Source organism: Carcharodon carcharias, chromosome 22, assembly GCF_017639515.1.
Source record: "Carcharodon carcharias isolate sCarCar2 chromosome 22, sCarCar2.pri, whole genome shotgun sequence".
Taxonomy (NCBI): domain Eukaryota; kingdom Metazoa; phylum Chordata; class Chondrichthyes; order Lamniformes; family Lamnidae; genus Carcharodon; species Carcharodon carcharias.
Genome location: NC_054488.1, coordinates 45,012,644 through 45,034,978, shown reverse-complemented (window position 1 = coordinate 45,034,978; position 22,335 = coordinate 45,012,644). Strand labels below are relative to the sequence as shown.

Here is a 22,335-nt window from a genome sequence, read left to right as displayed (position 1 = left end):
AATATGCAAAGAGGAGGTTAAAAGTGAGCTGAAAAGCTGTCCCGGTGTCTGTCTATTCGGTGGGTGTTCTGAGAGAGACCAAGCGCAGCAAGTTTGACTCAGAGGTAACAGCCACACACAGTATACCTGCAAATCGTCATTTTATAGATTTCCCTATCTCTCTCCCTCTCAACCAAATTCAACACTACTGGAACCTCGAAACTGACTATTCATCTACTGAAGTCAGCTCTACTGGAACCTTGAAACCGACTATTCGTCTACCGGAGTCAATTCTACCGGAATCTCGAATCGTAATGGCCGCAACACTCAATCACCTACTCCTCACTAGTCAAGGACTGTTCCGTATACCCTTTTTTAAATATACATATTCACTTACTTCAAGCTAAATTCTCACTTTTAACCTGTATGACTGTATATGCTTGTGTTTTATCCCTTCTTGCCTTTAATAGTTAATAAACTTAATCTTACCTTTAACTCAAGAAAGTCTGATCAAAATTGGGTCTGGGAAAAAGGTATCCGCGAGAGGGGTCCTTTTTGGTTTAAATCTTGTTGTGACCAACAGATGTGGTGGGTGGGGGGGGGGACAGGAAGTCAGTTCATCCCTCTTCACTCAGGGCATAACAATTTGGGGGTGTCCCAGCCAGATGGTGACAAATTGAGGGATCTCACCTGGATCAACAACTTTGGGGAAACTCACCTAGGGGTGGGTCGTAACACTACAATGACACTTTCAAACCTTCTCACTCTTTAAACTCACTAATGCAGGTCTTACATGGAGTGAAATAGCCATTTTGCACCTGTGGAATACTGAAAAAGTTGTTAAGTAATTACCTTGAGCAAGAACTTAACAGAAATTTATGCGAACATTCAGTCATCCGTTTTCCAAGGAATACAAATCCTTAAGCTATTGCTAAAACAAGAGGAATAATCGCTTTGTGCTTACTATAGACTTTGAAGCAACATTTACATAGCTCTCTTGCTTGCTAGGATCATCAAATAGCGGAAAATATGAGGTTTAATTTTTTTTCAGTTTTTGGTAGTGAAATGGTTGCTCTGGAATGTACAAAGGTTGGACCATGCAGCCATTCCACTAGGATCAGTCAATGTTGGCCTTGCTGCATTTGTATAAGGTGCTTCTGAATTGGGCTTTTCGGCAGGAGTCCATTGTCTGTGTGGAGAAGAGAATAATGTACAGCTGCAGCTCTTAAAGGCTTTTTTCAGCTGCAGAGTACAGGAAGTTTCAACCTCAGCAGCCTTCAATTTTTAAGAAGGTCTGCTTTCTGGGCACCGTGTTTTGTTGTCAGTAGTGGACTGGCCAAGCAGCCCGTAGGATGTGAGTGTAAGTGTGAGAAGTCCCCTACAGGCACCTGTGCAATTGCACATGAATGCTTAACAGAACTGCAGTCCATGAGTTAGACTGTAAGACCATAAGACGTAAGAGCAGAAGTAGGTCATTTGGCCCATCAAGTTTGCTCTGTCATTCAATGAGATCATGGCTGATCTGATAATCCTCAACTCCACCTTCCTGCCTTTTCCCTATAACCCTTGATTCCTTCACTGATTAAAAACGTCTCTCAGCCTTGAATTTACTTAATGACCCAGCCTCTACAGCCCTCTGAAAGGCGCCGCTGCTCCTCTTGCACTCTCTCTCCTAGTGTGTGCCATCTCCACTACAGAGCTGCCACTGACAGAGAACCAAAGACCTTCCATTGATGCTTGGCCTACTGTTATAAGGGCTTGGACCCGATGAAACCAGGCAAAGAGATTGTTTCCAATGTGTTGGTGAAGCAGAACATCAGTGCCCATGTAACAGCTCAGAGGTCTGGTCCCAGATCAATGGACATGCTGAGAGAATGCCAAGCAGCAGAAGCATAGTTGCACTGGACACCGATAAGTTTGCTGCATCTGGGGGTTGGCACGTTAAGTGTATCCAGCCCCCTTGAGCCCGCAAATGACAAAAGATATGCCAGAAAATGGCACGGATCATTTAGTTGCCTCAACTGCTGTATCAGCCTTACAGCTGTCTCATGATTCAGCTAAGAGGATACATGGCACTTCATTCCAACAGCCTATCACTGACACTCAGAAAACAGCCATGTTATTGTCAATAGGAACAAGGAGTGCAAGATTACTAACTACGCACCAAAGACAAACTGATGCCAGGGACATGCATAGGGCTGCAGATTGTGATGAAGCTCCAGAAAGTGGTCATTGCTGTACGCTTTCTCCTCCAGGTGATTGCAGGAAGGTGGCATGACCACCTGTACATTAATTGGATGGAAAGGTCGGCATAGACTTAAATGGCCTGACTTTAGAAGCCCCAGATGTGAAAGAATTGCTGGGTACCATAGAAGCAAGTACAGATAGTATAAACTTTGGGCCACTCTACGTCCCTGGCAGCCCTGCTCTCGCTCATGTTCTCAGGCAGGTTGACTACCAGGTGAGTGCTAAATGGTCCCTATTGTGCTGTGTACTCAGAATGACATGATTGGGAAAATGAGCTGTTTCATGGTGAAGCTCTGCTGCAAGAGATACTGCCTCAGGCTTTACAGTCAAATTAGATGAATGCAAAGGTCAAATGACAGGTTTGATGCGGAAGTCAAAGATATGGTTTGCTCTCAATGTTCATTAGCAATTGTGCTGATTTTAACAGTCCTCACTGGTGCTTGTGCATTTAAGTGTACAGAGCTTGCATTGTATGGCCATGAGTGGAAGTGTAGCGCAATTGCAAAATCTGCATTTTTGATTTTACTGCTGCTTTGTTTAGCAAAATTGGCTTGACGCAAACTGTAATTTCGAAGCAAAGGTCCCAATTACTAATAAATGCACATGCGAGCATTACTGTCAAGCTATGACAAGCTCAATTACCTTACTGCCAAGTAAGAACTGTACTTAAATGCATGTGAGAACAAGTTATTGCACACCCATAAATGAACACCATCATTTATGGAAAGCTTTAATATGTTTCATTATAAACACCTTAACATATAATATTGCAGTACATTGGAACAATATTTCTATATCATAAAATAAGCATGATGATTGGACAGCCAAAAATGTTCTGCAACAACAGATTTCTCATGACATATAAAAGGAAAAGTTTTCACTGTACTCACCATTCTTGGACCTAATAGTGAACAGCACATGGTTCGTATTGATTTGTAAGGAAGGTGCCATTAACAATCTCACATGGTACTTTATCATCAGTGATAAGTTAGCTTGCTAGTTGCCAGCAATTTCTGGTAAATCCTGGCTGTCTATATGTTTTAAGTTTTCAGCTAATGCATCATAATCCTGAAGACACAACTATTATAACAAAAGCTTGCATTTACATGGCACCTTTTAACGACCTCAAGATATTCTGAAACATTTCACAGTCAATGAAATATCTTTGAAGTGTAAGTCACTATCGAGATTTAGGGAAAACAGCAGCCATTTTGCACATGTAAAGATCCCACAAACAGTGATGCGATAAAGGCCTGGCCATCTGTTTTCTCTAGGTGTCAGTTGAGGCATAGTATCGGGTCAGGACACTGGGAAGAAGTATTCTGTTCTCCTTTGAAATAATGCACTGGGATCTTTTATATCCCCCACGTGGGCAAGCATGGCATTGGTTTAACTTCTGACGCAAAAGACAGCACCACTGATGGCACAGTGCTCCCTCGGTGCTGTATTGGTGTATCAACCTAGATTTTTTGCTCAAGTCCCTGGAGTGAGACTGTGAACCTCTCCCCCACCACCCCACCAGCTGATTCAGGCAGAGTGCTACCAACTGAGCTTCAGCTGAACTACAGCAATTTCCAGCAACAAGCTCACTCGACCAACTGGAGCCTGTGCGACAGTAATATAAATACCAGGCAGGGCTTTTAAGGTTGGTGCATGGGAGCAATCAGCTGCCTTGGGAGCGGCGGGGAACAGACCGCTAACCGCAATCGGCCCCTGACTGCGATTTCACACTGAAGCGTGCACTGAAAGGCTCAGCGCTGCCAGGGTGGGGCGGGGGGGGTGGTGGGGGGGGGAGCAGGAGGACTGATGTAAGTGCGGGCGGGGGCGAGCGCAGAATGAAAGCTCCCTGAAAGCAGAGAGCTGCCTCAGGGAGCTGCAGACTTCAAAACAATTAAATAAAGGTTTTAAAATCCGGAAAAAAACGTCCGCACATCAGAATCAGTCACCCGAACATATACATGATGAAAATTCTGCCATACATTTTTAAAAATTTAATAACAGAAACCTCATCCCGCCCTTGGAAGAGGTTTCATCAAAAATGGAGAGTCCGCCTGGCAGATTCACCCGTCTGCCAACCGTAAGGTTGGGCGGACACAAAAAAACCCCCCAAAAAATCAGGGACAATTGGAACATTAACAACTTTAACTGTCAGCAGGCACGTTTCCGACGCTTGCTTGAGCTTGCCGACCGAAATATCGCGCGATGTGCAGGATGACGTTGAGACACTTACCCGACATCATCACGCACAATTTCACATCTGATCAGGCCGGGTGCACACCGACCTAAAATTCTGCCCCATACAATAGAAAATGTAAATATTTTGCACAAAGGTAAAAGCTTTCAAGCACACTTGTTCATTACTGTCTTTTTCTCAATTTTTGCTCTTATTTTTGTTAAATTTAATAGTTTTGTTAGGTAGTACAGAACTTGAGCATTGCTGAAGAGACATGCTGTCGAAGCTCTTCATCTTGCACTTCTGTGACTGATGCAGATGTGCCAGAAGCTACGTAAATCCATACACTGGGACCCTATCCTTTGCAGTCAAAAGGAACATGTATACACGTTACAGCCTTTTCAACTAAACAAAAGCTTAGGGGACAGCCATTCACTGGTCCATTCCCCAAGGCAAGGCCTGGACCAATCAGAGTCGACCTGGTTGGTTCGACTTTAAACAAAGCTTGACAGTTAACTGTCAGTTGTCAGTTACTGGTGCATTCTCCACAATGCAATGCACAGAAATAGTGTCCTTCCAAAATTTCATAATCTATTTGGTTGGTGGTCCAAAATTTGTTCCCAATCAGCCTGTAACTATTTGAGAACAGGCTCCAAAATGTTTCGTGTGACATAATCAAACATTGTCACGGATGTAACCAGGTTAATCCTTGTGTTTTCAAACATCTAAACAAAAACCTGGTCTTTCCTGTAGGATGGATTATCATGCCTGCAGTGCCAATAGGTGCTACTGCTCCAGATTAGGCAAATGAATTTGATACACAGAATGAGTTAACCCAAATAGTAGAAAATAAGGAAATAAGTAAGTAGAATTGTACCAAATGTAAATAACCTAGTGGTGTTTGGTCATGAATCTGGCTTTTTTTAGTACTGTTAATAAAAATCCACTAAATTAAGAATAAAACTAAGAAAACTTTTCACCAGAAAGACATGCTTCAAGAACACAAAATTAGAAGGTTTGGTAAGTGGTCAAAAGATAGGACAAGATAATATCTCCAACAAAGCTGCCCATATTATCAGACTATCAACATACTTGAGTCAAGACCATGTAAATTGTGCCATAACACAGGGCGGCTAAACTAAATGACAATGGGTGAAATTCTGCCTCTTTCCCAAAAAAAAAGCCAAATGTCACCAAATTTTTGGGTAGCCATTAATATCCCAGTTCTGAGGCATGGGGTGACAAAATCCACAGATACCTGCGTTAGTCATTTCAATGAAACAATGTGCATAGTGTCACTTAACTCAATATATAAACATACAACATGAGTTATTGTGGAATTAATAGCAATGTCAAATTATATAGCATATGGCAGAAAAAAAACTTGCATTTATATAGCACCTTTCATAGTCATGGAGAGTCACAGTCACAAAGAGCTTGGAAGTATTTCAGTTAGCCAATGAAGTACTTTTGAAGCATAGTTACTGCTGTAATGTAGAAAACGTGGCAGGCAGTTTACATGCAGTAAACCACAAAGAGCAACGTGACAATGATCAAATGAGACCCTGTGTAATTTCTACTATTGTATTGATGATCATGTGCATTCCAAGCAGAAGATAACTATGTGGTGAAAAATGTATTGCTTTTTTTTAGAAAGATGGGCTAGAATGATGAAAGGGTAGGTGGGAGCAGATCCTGAGGTGAGCCAAGATATTGTCAGTGTTTTCAGATCACAGTTGAGCCCAAAGGATCACACTGTGGTTTCCTCCAAGTCAAGGTATCTACACAAGACAAAGAGGAGGATATTTGAAAATTGAGCTGCTGGAAAGGAATTCAAAATCAACCTGTTCACCAGAAGATTGAACTTAGTCTAATTCGCCCTCTCATATCAGAGATAGCGTGTCCAAATATCTCATGACGCTTAAGCAGGTGTTTTTGTGCTCTGCAACAGCCACAGAATTACATTGTTATTTTGCATTGCTGCATAAGTTTGGAGACAGTTAGTGAAGCAAGTTCATTCAATAGCCAACCTGTTGACTACAATGGCCTGCAAACAGTTGCTCTGTTGCCTGCATCTCAGGGATGGATCAAATCAAAGTTCCTCTTGCCCAGTCCGGTGTCACTGGAGGAACAGCCTTGAGAGCCATTTTCTGAAAGACCACCTAACTCTAAAACTGACTTCATTTCCTTCCAATGTTTCTCGATTCCCATTAATTACATTCTGTTCATCCTTTAATTTTGTGGTGATGAATCTGCTCCTGTTTTTCTCTTCTACGTACAAAAATGATTTATTTACATTTGTTTCACTGAAGGCTTACCAGATATAATGTCCTCAATGTTTGTGTTGCAACACTAAACCATTCACCAGCAGAGGGAGTTGAATTTAAATTTCCTGGCATGTTAATTAGCATATGAAGTGATGCAAGTCCTGGCATACCTGTAATTGGGCAAGAAAAGCACAAAGAACTTCAAGACCGTGGTTGTCATTAGAGTAGGTGGGGACAGCAAGGTGAGGTTACAGGAATTCTTCCTCAAACCTTTTTGCACTGGATCCACTTGGTCCATCTCTTATCCTCATACAGAATGCCTTTTGCTGGCAGAATCATGATCACTCACAAGCCAGCTTGTCGTGACAGCAGATCACAGTCCCGAATTACTTGTGGGCATATTGAACTTTAAGGAAGACCTGTTTTTTTTTAAAAAAGAAAAGTAAGCAAAAACTGGCTGAGAATGTAAAGTAACCACTTGCTGGAAAATTCCTATGTGTATTACACTTGACCGACTAGTGCAACAAGAACTGAATGTTACACATAAAAAGATGTCAAGGCCTACTTCAGACAGAGACACTTCAAAGGGAGAGATGCGATGCAAAAGGCTGAACTCTAAGCTCCTGTGGCTGCAGAGATAATGGAGACTGATTACTATCTCAGCAGAAACCATCTCCGGTTGAGTTATATCTCAGAATGTAAGCATAATCTGAGTTGAAAGAAAGAAGATTCTAGGTGAAAGACATTTTTGTTTTTCCCTTCCATGAATACACAAGAAAAGGGGTTACAAAGCCAGCTGCAAACCTGACCTGTGTGTGCTAGTTCTGGTGTGCTAAAGAACATCAACCAAGCATCCCTGAAGCTTGCAGGTAAAAAAAAGTCTCCCTCTGTTGCTGGTGGAAAATCACAAGTCAGCAAAGCCGTAGTCAAAAAGGAAACAGGACAACTTCTTCAGCTAACTTGTAGAACCAAGTGTTTCAAAACCAACTGCTCAACTGCCAAAGTCAGCTCTACCAGAATCACCCAACTTAACAGCTGCAATGTTTCGCCATCTACTCCTCACGGACAAGCCAAAGACTGATTCGTATATCTTTTTAAACTTTTATTTTTGGACTCAATTTCTAATTTCTAATCTATGTATATGTGTATTGCATTTTAAAATGTTTTTTCTCAGGTTTTTAGTAACTGATAAATTTACTTTTTCTTTGACTCAAGAAAGCCTTGTTAAATTGGCTCCTTCTAAAACATACATTTAGACAGCGAAAAGGTACCCACAAGGGATGGGATCCCTTTTAAATTAACCCTGTTGTGACCAACTGAGCAGGTTGAATAAAGGGGCAGCTCATTCCTCCTCGCCAGGAACATAGTAAAATTGGGGGTCCAGTTCGAAATGTTAACAATTTGGGGTATATCATCTGAAATCATAACAAATTGGGGGACCTCACCCGCAGATCAGTCGTAACAAGCTATGTCTTCAAGGCACCAATGACAGGGCAACATTTCACCAAAGGGCTGTGGAGTTTTCACTTGAAAACCTATGAATCCTCCTGGAGGTGATGGAAGACTCCTGGATGTGTCAGACAGCAACTCATGCAGGAGTGTCAACCTGCAGCCTGGATTGAGGCAGCTTTGGCATTCATTACCAATATCTTCTGCCATACTGCTTTACTTGCCTCAACTCCATATGCTTCTATTCCTCCTGCTCCTCCATAAGGCTGGCATAGCGAGGTGTCTCCATGGCGAATGCCATACTTTCCCCAGATTTGTTCTGAGTATGTGGGCTGGCAAAAAATGTTTGAGATGGAAAGGAATTGTAGCACTTTTGATAGAAAACCCTTCGTATCACTAACAATTCCTCAAACACTAAATCTCTTGATTTTCTCTCCCTCCCCTGCTCTCTCCTTCTCCCCTTCTCTCCCTCTGCCCTCCCTCCTCCCTCCAACTCCCCTTCACTCCATTCTCCCCCTTTCCCCTTCTCTACCTCCTCCTTCTGTCCCTCCCCTCCTCTCCCTTGCCCCCTCCCTTTCTTCTCCCCTCATCCTCTCTCCTTCTCTTTCCCTCCCCTTTTCTGCCCCCTCTTGGCCCCTCAACTTGTCTTCTTCCTCTCTCCCACTCCAGCTACCCCTCCCCTCTTCTCTCCCCCTCTCCTCCTCCCCTACTCCCCCTTTCCCTTTCCCCCTTCCTGTCCCTCTCCCCCTCTCCACTCCACCCTCCCCCACTCTCCCTCCCCTCTACCATCTCCCTTCCCTTCTCTCTCCCTCTCTCCCTCTCCCCTTCTCTCTCTCCCTCTCCCACACTTTCCATTCTTTCTCCCCCTCCCTTTCCCTCTCCCTCCCCTTCTCCCTCTCTCCTCCTTCTTCCCCCTTCTCTCTCTCTCTCGCTGCTCCCTCCCCCCTTCTCTCTCATGCTCCCTCTCCTTTCATACATTTCTTCATGTTTGGCACTTTCAATGTCTGAAATGTTCTGGAACATATTGTGCTATCACATCCTATTATATCCTTTGGATCCTGATTTCCATAACTGATATTTGTAGAAGCTGACTTGATTCTTAAAAAGCACTGGATTGCATGGGAAGTGAAATTGTGAATAATTCTTGTGTGCTTTTAAATTAAATATTAGGACACGCTGTAAGACTAACCTGTTGATTAAAGCACTTAAAATTCAACAAGTGTCGCTTCACAGTAAGAACCAATGAAGCCCAATAGTTTCATGATTCATAGCAGATTTATGTATATGCAAAATGCACAGCTTTTCTATGAGCATGAGGGTAAGACTATTATAACTAGTGACCTTGCTTCTGATTTGTTTTAATGCCAAATGATGGGTGCTGGAAAAGTGCGAAGATTTAAATCTGTTTCATTCAAATCATTGCAACCAAGCCTTACTCATGATTTAAATTGATGTTTTAATCAATGCATGTTCTCTGCTGGACCAGACTGAACGTTACTTGGAAAATTAGGAGCAGCCATCTTATTGTGGAGGGTTTGCATTCTTGCCAATGATAATCAACAGTAACTATGAAATAACACTGTCGCACACAGGATGAGCCAAATACCAATGTTTTGGTATAAGCATGCATGCACTTCATGAACTTCACTTCCCACGCAGACCCAGAAACTAAAAATTGGGGCAAGGTTAACAGTAATGACACAGCAAGACAGTCTTCATCTACAATGTTATTACTCAAGCAACAGTTTGTTTCGGAATTCCACATTCCCTTTCTTTGTTAAAAAGGATAAGTGAAAGAAAGAAATTGGACCTTGACACTCTAAGCCCACTAGTGACAAATATATTGAAGGCTCACCTTCCCTACAAGTCAGATTTTCCTTTTAATCAACATAAAGTAACCAGTTAGTCTCTATTAACTGCTGCTGCTTGTAGTTACTCATAACAGGAGATCTGTTGTAGTGGTCTGTCATGCTTGTTTACCTTGAGCCATCTTCACTTGTCCACTATAGCTTGTCTGCCCTGCTGACCCTTTATCGTTGTAATTAATTTTATTCCATTTCCAGTTCCCCACATAACTATGGCTAAAAGCTTTGAGTGACAAACAGCTGTGGAATTTGTGCATGTGAATAATTAGTCATCAAATCGATCTCTAATGACACCAGTTGGGAAAGTTTTGATTTTTAAATACGGAAAAGGATTCACGTGAATTTTATGGATTTTTGCAGGTTCCCCAGCAGAGAGATGAACCCAACAGATGATACCAGCACAAATATCTTGGCTTTGGTTTCCTGAGGTAAAGGGTAAAACAAGTTATTAAGCTCCCTTTATTCATTTTAAAGAAAGAGGAAGACTTGAGGAAACAATTTGCATTTAAATAGCACCTGTTAATCACCTCTGGGCACTTTGCAGCCAATGAAGTACATTTTTTTGAAGTGTAATCATTGTTTGAAGGCATGAAATGCTGTGCACAAATTCCCACAAACATCAATCAGATAATGATCAGATTATCTATTTGGGTGGTGTTGGCTGAGGGATAAATATTGGCCTGGACACAGGGTAGAACTCCTCTATTCTTTGAATAGTTCCATGCGGGATATTTTATGCCTACCTGAGTGGGCAGACATTGCACGAACATCTCATTCAAAAGAAACACCTCCAACAGTGCTGCATTCCCTCAGCACTGCACTGAAGTGTTAGCTAGCAGAGAACAAGCAATGTTTATATTACTAATAAAATTGGTACTATGAAAGGGGTTTTATTGTTAGAAGACGTAGCCCAGAATTTTCCCGTCGCTGATTTGGGGGCGGGGCCCGCTCGCTGACGGGAAAATGACGTGGAATGATGTCGGAAGGAACCCCTGATGTCATCCAGGTCCCTTTAAATCTTTAGGAAGGTGGGCGGACAGCAAAATCAGCTGTCCGCCCGCCGACCTGTCATTGGCCAATTGAGGTCATTGACAGGGTCATTAAGATAATTAAATACCCTGCCCGTCCAACCTGAGGGCTGGCGGGCAGGCCAGGAGCCCCGGTGGGCTTCTGAAAAAACATGAAACCTCATCCACCGGCAGGATGAGGTTTCATGTTCATTTTTAAAAACTTTAAAAAGTTTATGTGAGATTTATTAACATGTCCCATCTCGTGTGACATTGCCGCATGAGGGGGACATGTTAATAATTTTTTTATTTTTCTATTTTTCATGATTTTTAAGTTGTCACTAATCTCCCTGAGACAGCACTTAGTCTCAGGGAGCAGCGCGCTCTTGTGCGCGCACGTGCGAAAGAGCGCACTTTGACAGATGGGGAATCCCTCCCCCCCCTGCATAGCGCTTCCTCTTGGGCAGGCCGCTGGGCGGGCCTTAATTGGCCCGCCCACTCAAAATGGCGGTGGGCCCCATTTCAGCGGCGGAGTTCGGCTGCCTACCCGCCATTGAGCCGATGGGGCCCCCCCATTAACCGAGGGCAAAATTCTGCCCGTGGAGTTCAAAGGGGCTGGTGATCCAATGAGAATTTACATTCAAATAGATATGCTGGGTATAAGAGACAGCAGTTTTGTGTGTGCAGAGCAGAGGCATGTAACGTTAAAGCAGCTGTAAGCCTACAACTGTCTGCAAAGGAACCAAAGTGAAAGGAACCTCATTTTGAATTTGTAAGGTGAAAATGCTTTGCTTGGTGTCTGCTTAAAGTCTATAGGTTGTTGTTGCCTTAGTGGAGATTAATTTGGGAATTTGTTAACAGTTATGATAGTAGTAATTTGTAGCCAAACGTATATGTTTAACTTGTATAAATTAATAAATGTCTCATGTAATTTGATATAAAAACCTCTTGAGAACTGGTGGTGTTATGCCTGAATTCAGAGTTGCATCTCAAACATACCAAGTGAGAATATAGGTTATGACAGTTGTTTAAAGTTTCCCTCTGGGATTTTTAAATAACTCAGCTTTACCAACTGCCGTGACATAACAATTGGATTATGTGCTCAAGTCTTTGCAGCGCGATTTGATCCAGAGCTTGAACTCATAACCGTATGATTCAGGTGAGAGCACTGCCACTGCGTAACTTGTTGAGATCTCAACTTCATATTATGCTGATGCAATGCACCAGTTTTTTTGGGTAAGAGTATCAAGTGATACACAGGTAAACTGGAGTTGAGGTACAGTCCAGCCATAATCCAACTGAATGACAGGGTAGCCTCGGGACTGCTGATTGCCCCATCTCTGTTTCACTGCTCCACCTTCCATCATTGTGGCCTCTCTGCTTGAACTGGCCAATTTTTTGAACTGAGTGGTTTCGTACTGCATCCCGTGGAATTGGGGTGAGTTTACATGAATCTATTTCATTAGGACCCTTATAGACATCAAGAAGGAAATTGATTTTCACTCTTCACCTGGAATACGTTCAGCCCAGGTTCCACATCAACCTGTCCTCGAAAGTGATAGTCCTATCAACCAATGCATTTGAAAACAATTTACCTCAATGGCCAATCCATGGATACACATCAACAATAAACACAAGTGTAAAGTGATCTAAATTAACCTGCAGCATTGGCCAGCAAGACAGACGCATTTCAAACAAGTACATTTGCCTTTTTGTACCATGAATAAAATGTACAGCCTATTCAAAGAGCAAACAAATCATGGCCAGAATCTTACGTTGATCGGGCGGACGCACCTGACCCAAACGCACATGAAGTTGCACAGAATGACGATGGGCACGTGTTCCAATGTCGTTGCGCATGCGAGCAATATTGAAGTCGAGGGGCTTGTGCAGGAGTCGGAGCCATGCTCACTGGCAATTAAAGGGCCGGTTATTAAGGCCATTAAAAACCCTATTGTCCAGATTTTACATTACCCGTGCAATTCCACGCTTGCCGCACGGGCAAAACAGGCAGGCAGGCAGCCTGTTTTTAACGAAACCTCATCCAAGGGCGGGGTGAAATGTCTGGGGTGAAATATAGTAAAAAAAATGATATCTGGGGACAGGTGTTTTTTTTTGAGTTCTGCTGTCAGGTGCTTGAATGTGCTGCCAATAGGCACAGTTTGTTCTTGCCATTTAATCTGTCCAGGCCTGCAGCTCCCTGTGGCAGCTCCGCAGCAGCTGTCTGCCTTCAGGGAGCTCGCTAGAAGCGCCCACCTGCACCCTCACGTTTGCCAGAGCCTGCTCTCTTCCTGCCCCACCTCGGCGGCGCCGAGGTTTTGTCAGCGCAGTTTCATGCTGGCCGGCCGTTATATGGTCAGTCAGCATGAAATTGGGTTCAGGGGCAGATTACGGGCGGAAGCACATCATGCGTCCACTTCTGGGTCCGCTGACTTGGTGTGCACGCCAAGCATGAAATTCAGGCCCATATGTATAGAACCTATCAAAGTTATTCTAAAATAACTCGAACCTGCATGAACTTAGCCCTTCCTATCCCTGTAATCTCCTCCAGCCTAATAACCCTCCAAGGTCTCTGCTTCCATTTCTGCCCTCTTTGCATTTCCAATTTTAATCACTCCACCATTGGTGGTGATGTTTTCAGTTGCTTCAGCCCTAAGCTCTGGAATTCCCTCCCTAAACCTCTCTGGCTCTCAACCTTGTATTTCAGTTCTAAAATGATCCTTAAAACTTACCTTAAGCTTTTGGTCACCTATCCTAACACCTCTTATACGGCTCAGTGTCAAATTTTGTTTCATAACTCTCTTGTGAAGTGCCTCAGGATGTATTATTATGCTGAAAATGCTATATTCATGCAAGTTGCTTTAAAAGGGGGATCTGTGGAAAAGTAAGATGGAGAAAACGAGATATCGATGGGTTACTGCGTTTTTGGTATTTTTTGCTTCCAATCTTTTGCTGCTTTCTCTTAATTTCCTTCACTTTGTCACAATTTTCTCTCCTGAATTTTGTCCCTCCTTCAATCTGTGGCAGATGAAGTCTAATTACATGTCCAAACTTAACAGGTTTGATGTCTTCCCACCTGATAGGTTATGTATAATAAAACATGTGATTCCCGCACAGAAGGCTGTGGAGGCCAGGTCATTGAGTGTATTTAAGACCGAGATAGATAGGTTCTTGACTGGTAAGGGGATCAAAGGTTATGGGGAGAAGGGGGGAGAATGGGGTTGAGAAACTTATCAGGCATGATTGAATGGCGGAGCAGACTCGATGGGCCGAATAGCCTAATTTCTGCTCCTATGTCTTATAGTCTTAAAGTCCACTCTTTTGCCATAGCTGTAGATTGCTGACCACACAATTTTATCCCCAGATTTTTGCCAACTCAGGCCAATTCTAGGATTCCCACCCTATTCCCTTTGCCGGCTATTTTCGCTGGTGTGGGATAAGGATATGGGAGTCCATCCACACACAGCACTCTTACCCTTGTTGACGCTATTGCTGGGATGGACAGTCCAAACCTGCACTACCCGCCATACCCCGCCCTCCACTCAACCGCAATTTTTGTGGAGCCTGGCCCCCTCGGTGAGTATACATGGGCCTGAATTTTACCATTGGCGGGCGGGTGCGATCGGCAGGCCTGCGACCAGTCGGGAAATGGGCCATCACCTGCAATTTCACGCTGACTGGCTAATTAAGGCCCGCCCAGTGTGAAGCGCACCCTCCCAATGGTTGGGAAGGGCTGGGCAGAGGCGGCGCCCTGTCAGCCGCTGGGTCCAATGGTAACCCGGCAGTCAGTTTAAAAATGGCACAGGCAGCTCCTTGAAGGCTGCCAGGGAAGAACGTTCCAAGCGCTGAAGTTATGGCATCAAGCGAGGCTGGAGGTGCCAGGCTGGAGGGCAGGTCAGGTGGGCAGTCGGCTCCCCCCACCCTGGTTTTCGGATAAGTACCTTGCGGTCCTCCTGGGGGAGATGGCTGCCAGAAGGGACACCTTTGTCCCCAGAGACGGAAGGAGGTGGCAGCACAGGTCAGCACCCACGACATGTGCAGCACACATGGGTGCAGTGCCGCAAAAGGTTTAATGGCGTGCTGCACTCAGGGAGGGTGAGTACTGTGTTGGCGTGGATTGGTGCGCCAAAATGTTAAGGTCTGTCTGTTCCCCCATGGAGCTCAGGGGTGTTAGTTTGAGTATCAATTGTCAATGACACTGGAGCTGGCCAAGGGGGTGAGCCCTGGCTGCTTGGAATGACTGTCTTGCAGCTTGAGGGCCACGACTCGGACCTGCCCTGCCAGCTGTTCCTCAGGTGGGGTTGGCCAGGCTGCAATGGTGCTGCAGGTAGAGAGTGGACTGATCAATGCTCCTCTGTCCTTTCAGGAGAAGACGGCCCATAACAACATAGAGAGGTTGCAGACAGGGGGAGGCCCCCCAAAATGTCCTAAACCTAACCAGATACGAACAGGGTGGCTTGCAGCTGGAGAGGAGCCACGCATCTCGGTCAACCGGCCGCGGAGAGGCTGGGCTGTCAGATGAACGTAAGAGTCCAGTGCACAGAGGTGAGAGTTTCGGATGGTGTGAACATTCCTGTGTGGTCACATCATTAATGGGAGTCTCAAAACTGGATGCCCTATCGATCATTGAAGGACGATGGCACCAAGATGTGGATCTCCATTGTCTCACCAGAGTGCCTGGCATGCACAGTGACAGTGTGATAACTTTAAGTAATGACATGTCCTTGTTCTCCCTTAGATTTGCCACCACACACCCAATCACAGGATCCTGAAGACCCACCCCTGACACCACAGGAACGCTAGGCTCCACATGCGCCTGCATCACACCCGCTCTCTGGACCAGGCACCAGTGCAGATACCAGCACCTCCGTGGGCACTAGATCCTCGGCTAGAATGTTGGAGCATAGCAGTGAGGGCACTTCACTCGCTTAAGGAGCAGGTGGAGGCAAAGAGTGCTCAGGGCATCAGCAGTTGGGGGACAGCCGGAGACCAGGACGATGCTGAGTCAAAGGCAGATGATGAGCCTCTGGAGCCAACAATTAGGCGGCAGATGCTGGGTGTCCAGCGGGATGTGCAGAAGGAACTGGCAGAGATCCATGAGGGTCTGTGTGCCATGGTCTCCGTTACGGAGGAGTCCATGTGGAGCATCAGCACTGCGTTGACCCTCATGGCTGAGTGCACTGCCTCCTCCATTGAGAGAGTGGTGACTCTCATAGAGAGGCAGCTTCAGGGACAGAATCAGGGGTTCCTGGGGTTGTGCACAGACCGGCAAGCCCTCACACAAGCAATGACCTCAGGTGTCTGTGTGGGAGATGGATGAGGCACCCGTATCCCAGCTGGGTGCCCATCTGTCAATGGCAAGCAGAGAGGTCCAGAGCGACCTCACATTGGCGCACGAGCTGCTCGTCATATTTGCAGGCTCCTCTCAGGGCGCTCTGGATGAGGGCAGCAGCTACTCTGCCCCTCTGCCAATAACTGTGGCTTCTGATGAGGCTGCGGTGACTGGGGAGATGCCAACATGGCACTGGCCACTCCCTCCCAGGCGAGGCCAGCACAGCCTCCACTGGCCAAGGACAACCGCCAAGATCATCATCAAGATCAACAAGACAGCAGAGGCAGAAAGCTGCCTCCAAAGCTGCTGCCAGTGAGGGGGCGGGACACCAAGACGTAGCACTCACAAATGTAAGTTTAAGGCACCAAGAGCACAAGAGGGACAGATCACGGGTGATCTTCTGTTGTATAATGTTTTGTTTATTTTATCTGGCCTTGAAGGCCAGAGAAGATGATGTTAATTATTTTAGATTATCAAAATGAGATAAATTTTGGTTTTGTCCTAATGGCCTGAGTAGGCTTCACCTTTTTATTTTTGGTGCAGGGTACGCCAATACGTAATGCTGGACATGAGTGGCTCTAAATTTTATTGCACAGGCAGCTCCTTGAAGGCTTCTGGACCACTGAGTGGAAAGGGTCATTTCAGACATCCAGGATGGAGGCAGCAGCTCTGGCATGAGCTGGTAGCAGATCTTTGGCAGCCTAGCTGAAGAAGCATTGGATCAAGGCATCACTGGTGTCCCTGCCTCCCTAGAGGTTACAGATGTCTGCCTCCACACCCTCAGCATTCTGCTCACCATGCTCCTCTTCTGACTCACTACTGGATTCATCCTCTGTAGTCTGTGGAGCTGTGCCAAGATCCTTTTCCTCCACTGCCCCCCTGCCCCCACCCCCTTGCCAGTGCCAGATTGTGCAGAGCATAGCATGCAACCACTATGAGTGACACCCATTCTGACGGGTATTGTATTGCACCCCCTGAACAGTCCAGGCATCGGAAGCGCATCTTCAGAAGACCTATGGTCCTCTCTATCGCCACGCTCATGGAGGCATGACTCCTGTTATACCGCTGCTCTGCATCTTGAATGGCGGAGAGGCGTCATAATCCACCTTTTCAATGGATAGCCCTTGTCACCCAGCAGCCATCCATCCAGTCGGGCTGGAACACTGAATAGCCTCGGGACCTGGGAGTATCTGAGGACATAAGCGTTATGGGAGCTGCCTGGGTACCTTGCACAGACTTGCAGAATCTGCATCCTGTGGTCACACACTATCTGGACGTTTATCGAGTGGAATCCCATCCTGTTGACAAAGGAACCCGGTTCACCCGCTGGTGACTTGATGGCCCCATGTGTGCAGTCGATGGCACCCTGGACGCGGGGAAACCCAGCAATCACTGCAAACCCTCTGACTCGCTCAGCCTGGCTGGCCTTGTCCATACAGAAATGAATAAATGTCATTATCCACCTGAACAGAGCTTCTGTCACCAACTTGATGCAACTGTGGACACCTGATTGGGACACTCCACAAAGACCCCCACTGACCCCTGGAAAGAGCCAGAGGCATAGATATTGAAGACCGCTGTGACCTTCAGAGCCACTGGCATGGGGTTTCCACCCACACAGTTGGATGTGATCTCAGGCCCAATCATATCACAAACGGAGGTCATAGTATCCCTGGAGAGGCGGAGCCTCCTTTGGCACTGTACCTCAGACATATTTAGGTAGCTGCATCGCCGCCTTTAAACCCTGGCAGAATGAACGTCTATGAAGGATACTTGGGAGGCATGGAGTGAGAATGGGGGGTTATTAGGAGGCAGCATGTAAGGTTTGAGGGGATTGAAGGGGGCATGGGGAACATGAGGAGGTATGAGGGTGTATGGGGTGGGGGGGGGGGGTGCGGTGGTGAGGGTTTTGGGACCTGACATTCAACATTACAACTGGGCCGATGTCGTTGTGAATGGGGGCAGGCATTCCAGCCTTCCGGCTTCACCACCTGCCCCCCTCCATTGCCACTTCATGCCTATTTCTGGAGGCAGTGGTCTCGACTACGTTCTGCCCCTACCTCCCAAGGATGAAAATATGGTGAGCAGGGGCTGTTTTAAATGAGGTGGGACTACCAAGTCAAGAGGTTGCCCGACTCAATCTTACCGCCTCCTCTGCAAAATTCTGTCCCTTGAGACAAAATCACAAGAACACAAGACATAGGAGCAGCAGTAGACCATATGCTGTTGAGCCTGCTCAGCCATTCAATACAATCATGGCTGATCTTGGGCTTCAACTCCATTCTCCTGCCCCCTCCCCACATCCCTTAATTCCCTGGGAGTCCAAAGATCTATCTATCACAGCCTTAAATTTATTCAACGATGGAGCATCCACAAATCTCTCGGGTAGAGAATTCCAAAGATTCGCAACCCTTTGAGTGAAGTAATTTCTCCTCATCTCAATCCTAAGTGATCGGCCCCTTATCCTGAGACTGTGCCCCCATGTTTTAGATTCCCCGACCAATGGAAACAATCTTTCAGCATCTACCCTATCAAGCCCCTTCAGGATTTTGTGACTTTCAATGAAATCACTTCTCATTGTTTTAAACTCCAGAGAATTTAGGCCTAATTTATTCAGCCTCGCATCATAGGACAACTCCATCATCCCAGGTATCAATCTAGTGAACCTTCACTGTACCACCTCCAGTACAAGTACATCTTTTCTGAAATGTGGAGACTAAAACTGCACATAGTATTCCAGATATGGTCTCACCAAATTCCTGTACAACTGCAGCAAGATATTTTATTATTACTGCAAAATAAATAAGACAAGATGACCACAATAATCCCTTGCATAGATTCAATTCTATTCTGAATGTAATCCATAAAACTATATTGCTTCTCTCCCATGCCATTAAAAATGTAATGAAAATCTATACTTTCGGGCAATTTTTCCCTTACTTTGAGGTTCCCTTTACCTCTCTTTATATTTTTATGTTGCTGTTTTTTCCTGCAACCAGTTAACGTAGAAAAACACAAGCCTGTCACCGATTACTCAATAAAAGCAAAATGAAGAGCTCATCCATCTGCCTGTCTTAAAACAAAATTCTTGGTAAGTCAATCTGTTAAAAACAAGTAGTAAAACCCTTGGCAGCCAGTTTATAATTAGTTGCATAAATTGTCAATCCATCTGACATTTATTTAGCATTGAAAGCAAACTTCTCGCTCTGTCTGACTCCCCATTTGCACATCATAAAGTGACAGCTTAGAGACTCCAGACTTTACATAACGGCTTGAATTTTTCATATGGTGAATCTCTGGAAACATATAAGCACACTGCCTCAAACTGAAAAATGAGATACTAAACATCAAATCAGGTCTTAACAATAGACCATCCCTACCCTGGCAAGCACTATTTCATTCTTCTGATTGCTGTTTTTATGGCATTGTGTTATTAACAGCAAGCCTATGCAGAGAACAATAGCAACTGGTATTTCTATAGCGCTTTTAGGTAATAAAACAACCCAAGGTGCTTCATAGGAGCATTATAAAACATAATATGACACCAAGCCCATGGGAAGATATTAGGTCAGGTGTCTAAAAGCTTGGCCAAAGGGTGGAGTTTTATGGAGTAGCTTAAAGGAAGAATATGAGGAACAGAGGTGTAGGGAAGGAACTCCAGAGCTTGGTACCCAGGCAACTGAAAGCACAACCACCAATGGTTGAGTAATTATAATTATGAATGCGCACAAGAAGCCAAGATTAGAGGATTGTGGATATCTCGGAGGGTTGCGGGGCTGGAGGAGATTATGGAGGTAGGGCGGAGCGAGGCCATGGAGGGATTTGAAAACAAGGACAAGAATTTTAAAATCAAGACTTTGCTTGATGGGAGCCAATGTAGGCCAGTGAACATAGGGGTAGTAGGTAAACACGACGGTGAGAGTAAGGACAACGGCAGCAGAGTTTTGGATGGGCTTACGTTTACTGAGGGTAGAATGTGGGAGACCAGGCAGGGGTGCTTTGGAGTAGTGAATCTGGAGGTAAGGTAGGCCTGAAAGATGGTTTCAGCTGCCACGGCAAGGACAAAGTCGGGCAAATAAAGGCAGTCTTAGTGACGGTGCAGATATGTGGTCAGAAGCTCATCTCAGAGTCAAATATGACATCAGGGTTGCAAGGCCCAGACTGTTGCTAGGGAGAGGGATGGAGTCGGTAGCTAGGGAATGGAGTTTGGAGTGGGGATCAAAGACGTTGGCTTCAGTCTTCCCAACATTTAAATGCAGAGAAATTTCTGCCCATCTAACTTAGGATGTGAGATAATTCAGCAACAGTAGAGGAGTCAACAGAGGTGGTGGTGGAGCAGAGCATAGCCCTGAAAACTAACACTATGCTTTAGCATGATGTTGCTGAGGGGCAGCATGTATATGAGAAATAGGAGGAGGTCAGCAATAAATCCTAAGAGGACACCAGAGGTAATGGTAACATTCAGAGTAACATTTATAGTGACCAATTCTCTTTCACAGATGCACTTAAGAAACAAAACAAAATTGATTTTGAAGGTTTAGGAAGGTATTTCAGGGTTCAGATCACTGACACTATTCAAAGAAGCACAGAGGAGTCCTCTCAGCCAGTACTTATCTTTCAACCAACCAACCAACACCTAAAACACATTATTTGGTTATTCATCTTCCCAAGCTTCTTCAGGGTTGAAATTGCACTGACTCACAAGAAGTCACAAACACAAAAAGTCCCTGAAGCTCATGGGCATCCCTAAATCCCAGCCATACAAACCATGGCAGGTACGGATACCTGATGCACAAAAGGAAAGTTCAAAACTCTCCTGTGTGTGACTGCGGTTGCCCAGAACAGACCATGAAACACATGACAACTCATTGCCCAAATCATAAATATGAAGGCGGTATTACAGCGATACACACCGCCACTCCTGACGTAATATCCTGGCTTGACCACCTTGATGTAAAATCATAGTTGCTGCTCTATACTCAGCCCTATGAAAGAAGAAAATTTGATTATTTATCTCATTGATGTTCGCAGAAACTTGTTGACCTCAAATTGCTGCTATCTTTCCTACATTACAACAGTGACCATGGTCAAAAGTACTTCATTGATTGTAAAACACTTTGGGACATCCTGAGTTTGTGAAAGGAGCTAAACAAGTGCAAGTCTTAAAATATAAACAAACTAAGCTGCAATTTGAATTTATGATATCACTTCTTGGCTGCACTGTTAACTTTTAATTCCTTCTGACAATTACTTTGCCACTTATAACATTGGTCTGAAGGGCTAAAATATAGTTGGTTGAAGAACCACCGCATGTGAAAAAAGAGCTGCAGCAAGTCAGTTGTTAGACATTAGTGGCCAACAGCTTCCTGTGAATGAACTCAGATGCTAGAACAGAGACTATGGTTGCATGAGACAAAGTACAGGCTTGTGCACAAAAGGTAAAAATGTTTCCTGTTTTAAAATAAACTAACTCAAGGGTATAATAATACAACTTTTGGCTGCAGTTTGTTTCCAACTATAATTGGTTACAAAATATATATGCAATAATACCCTCAGCTTTAAAACATAGTGTTGGTGGCCTCAGTAAACCTCAGGTCAATATTACTGCTGTCAGCCAAATTTGCAGTCATAAACATTGGCTTTTAATTGGAGAATTTGAACAGAAGATAACAGTGTATTGAGTTGAAAAGGGTAAGCAAGACCAAATTGGCTTTCATTTCATGTTAAGAATTTAGAAAGAGAAATTAGATATGAATTGTTACACCGGTTCGCGATTTTTATGGAGAACAAATTGACTTTTCTTAATGATGGAGGAGGATTATAGCTCAGTTATTTTTCCTGAGTAAGTGTTAACTATTACACACAAGAACTTGGATTGGGGAAGACATCAGATTTCTCTTGATCCAATGCTGCTCGTGCCAAAGTCAATACATAAATAAGACTCCTGTTTAAAAGTATCCCCTCTCTCTCAATTTATTTATTTATACTGGTGGATAATTGTCACATTCAATGAACT

General features: G+C 44.6%; 1 protein-coding gene across 4 annotated transcripts in view; it reads right to left on the bottom strand.

The window, feature by feature from the left end:
* The window catches only part of fam20a (FAM20A golgi associated secretory pathway pseudokinase), a 68,707-nt gene that overhangs the window by 42,290 nt on the left and 4,082 nt on the right, over positions 1–22,335 (bottom strand). For 3 of the 4 annotated variants that reach the window (XR_005946627.1, XM_041217295.1, XM_041217298.1), the window contains exon 2: positions 4,457–4,516. The exons of the other annotated variant lie outside the window; for it this stretch is intronic. Coding sequence is in view for 2 of the 3 variants with exons in the window: in XM_041217295.1 (XP_041073229.1) it covers positions 4,457–4,516 (60 nt within the window). In the remaining variant the exon portion in view is untranslated. The remainder of the gene's footprint in view (positions 1–4,456; positions 4,517–22,335) is intronic. 4 annotated transcript variants of the gene reach the window in all.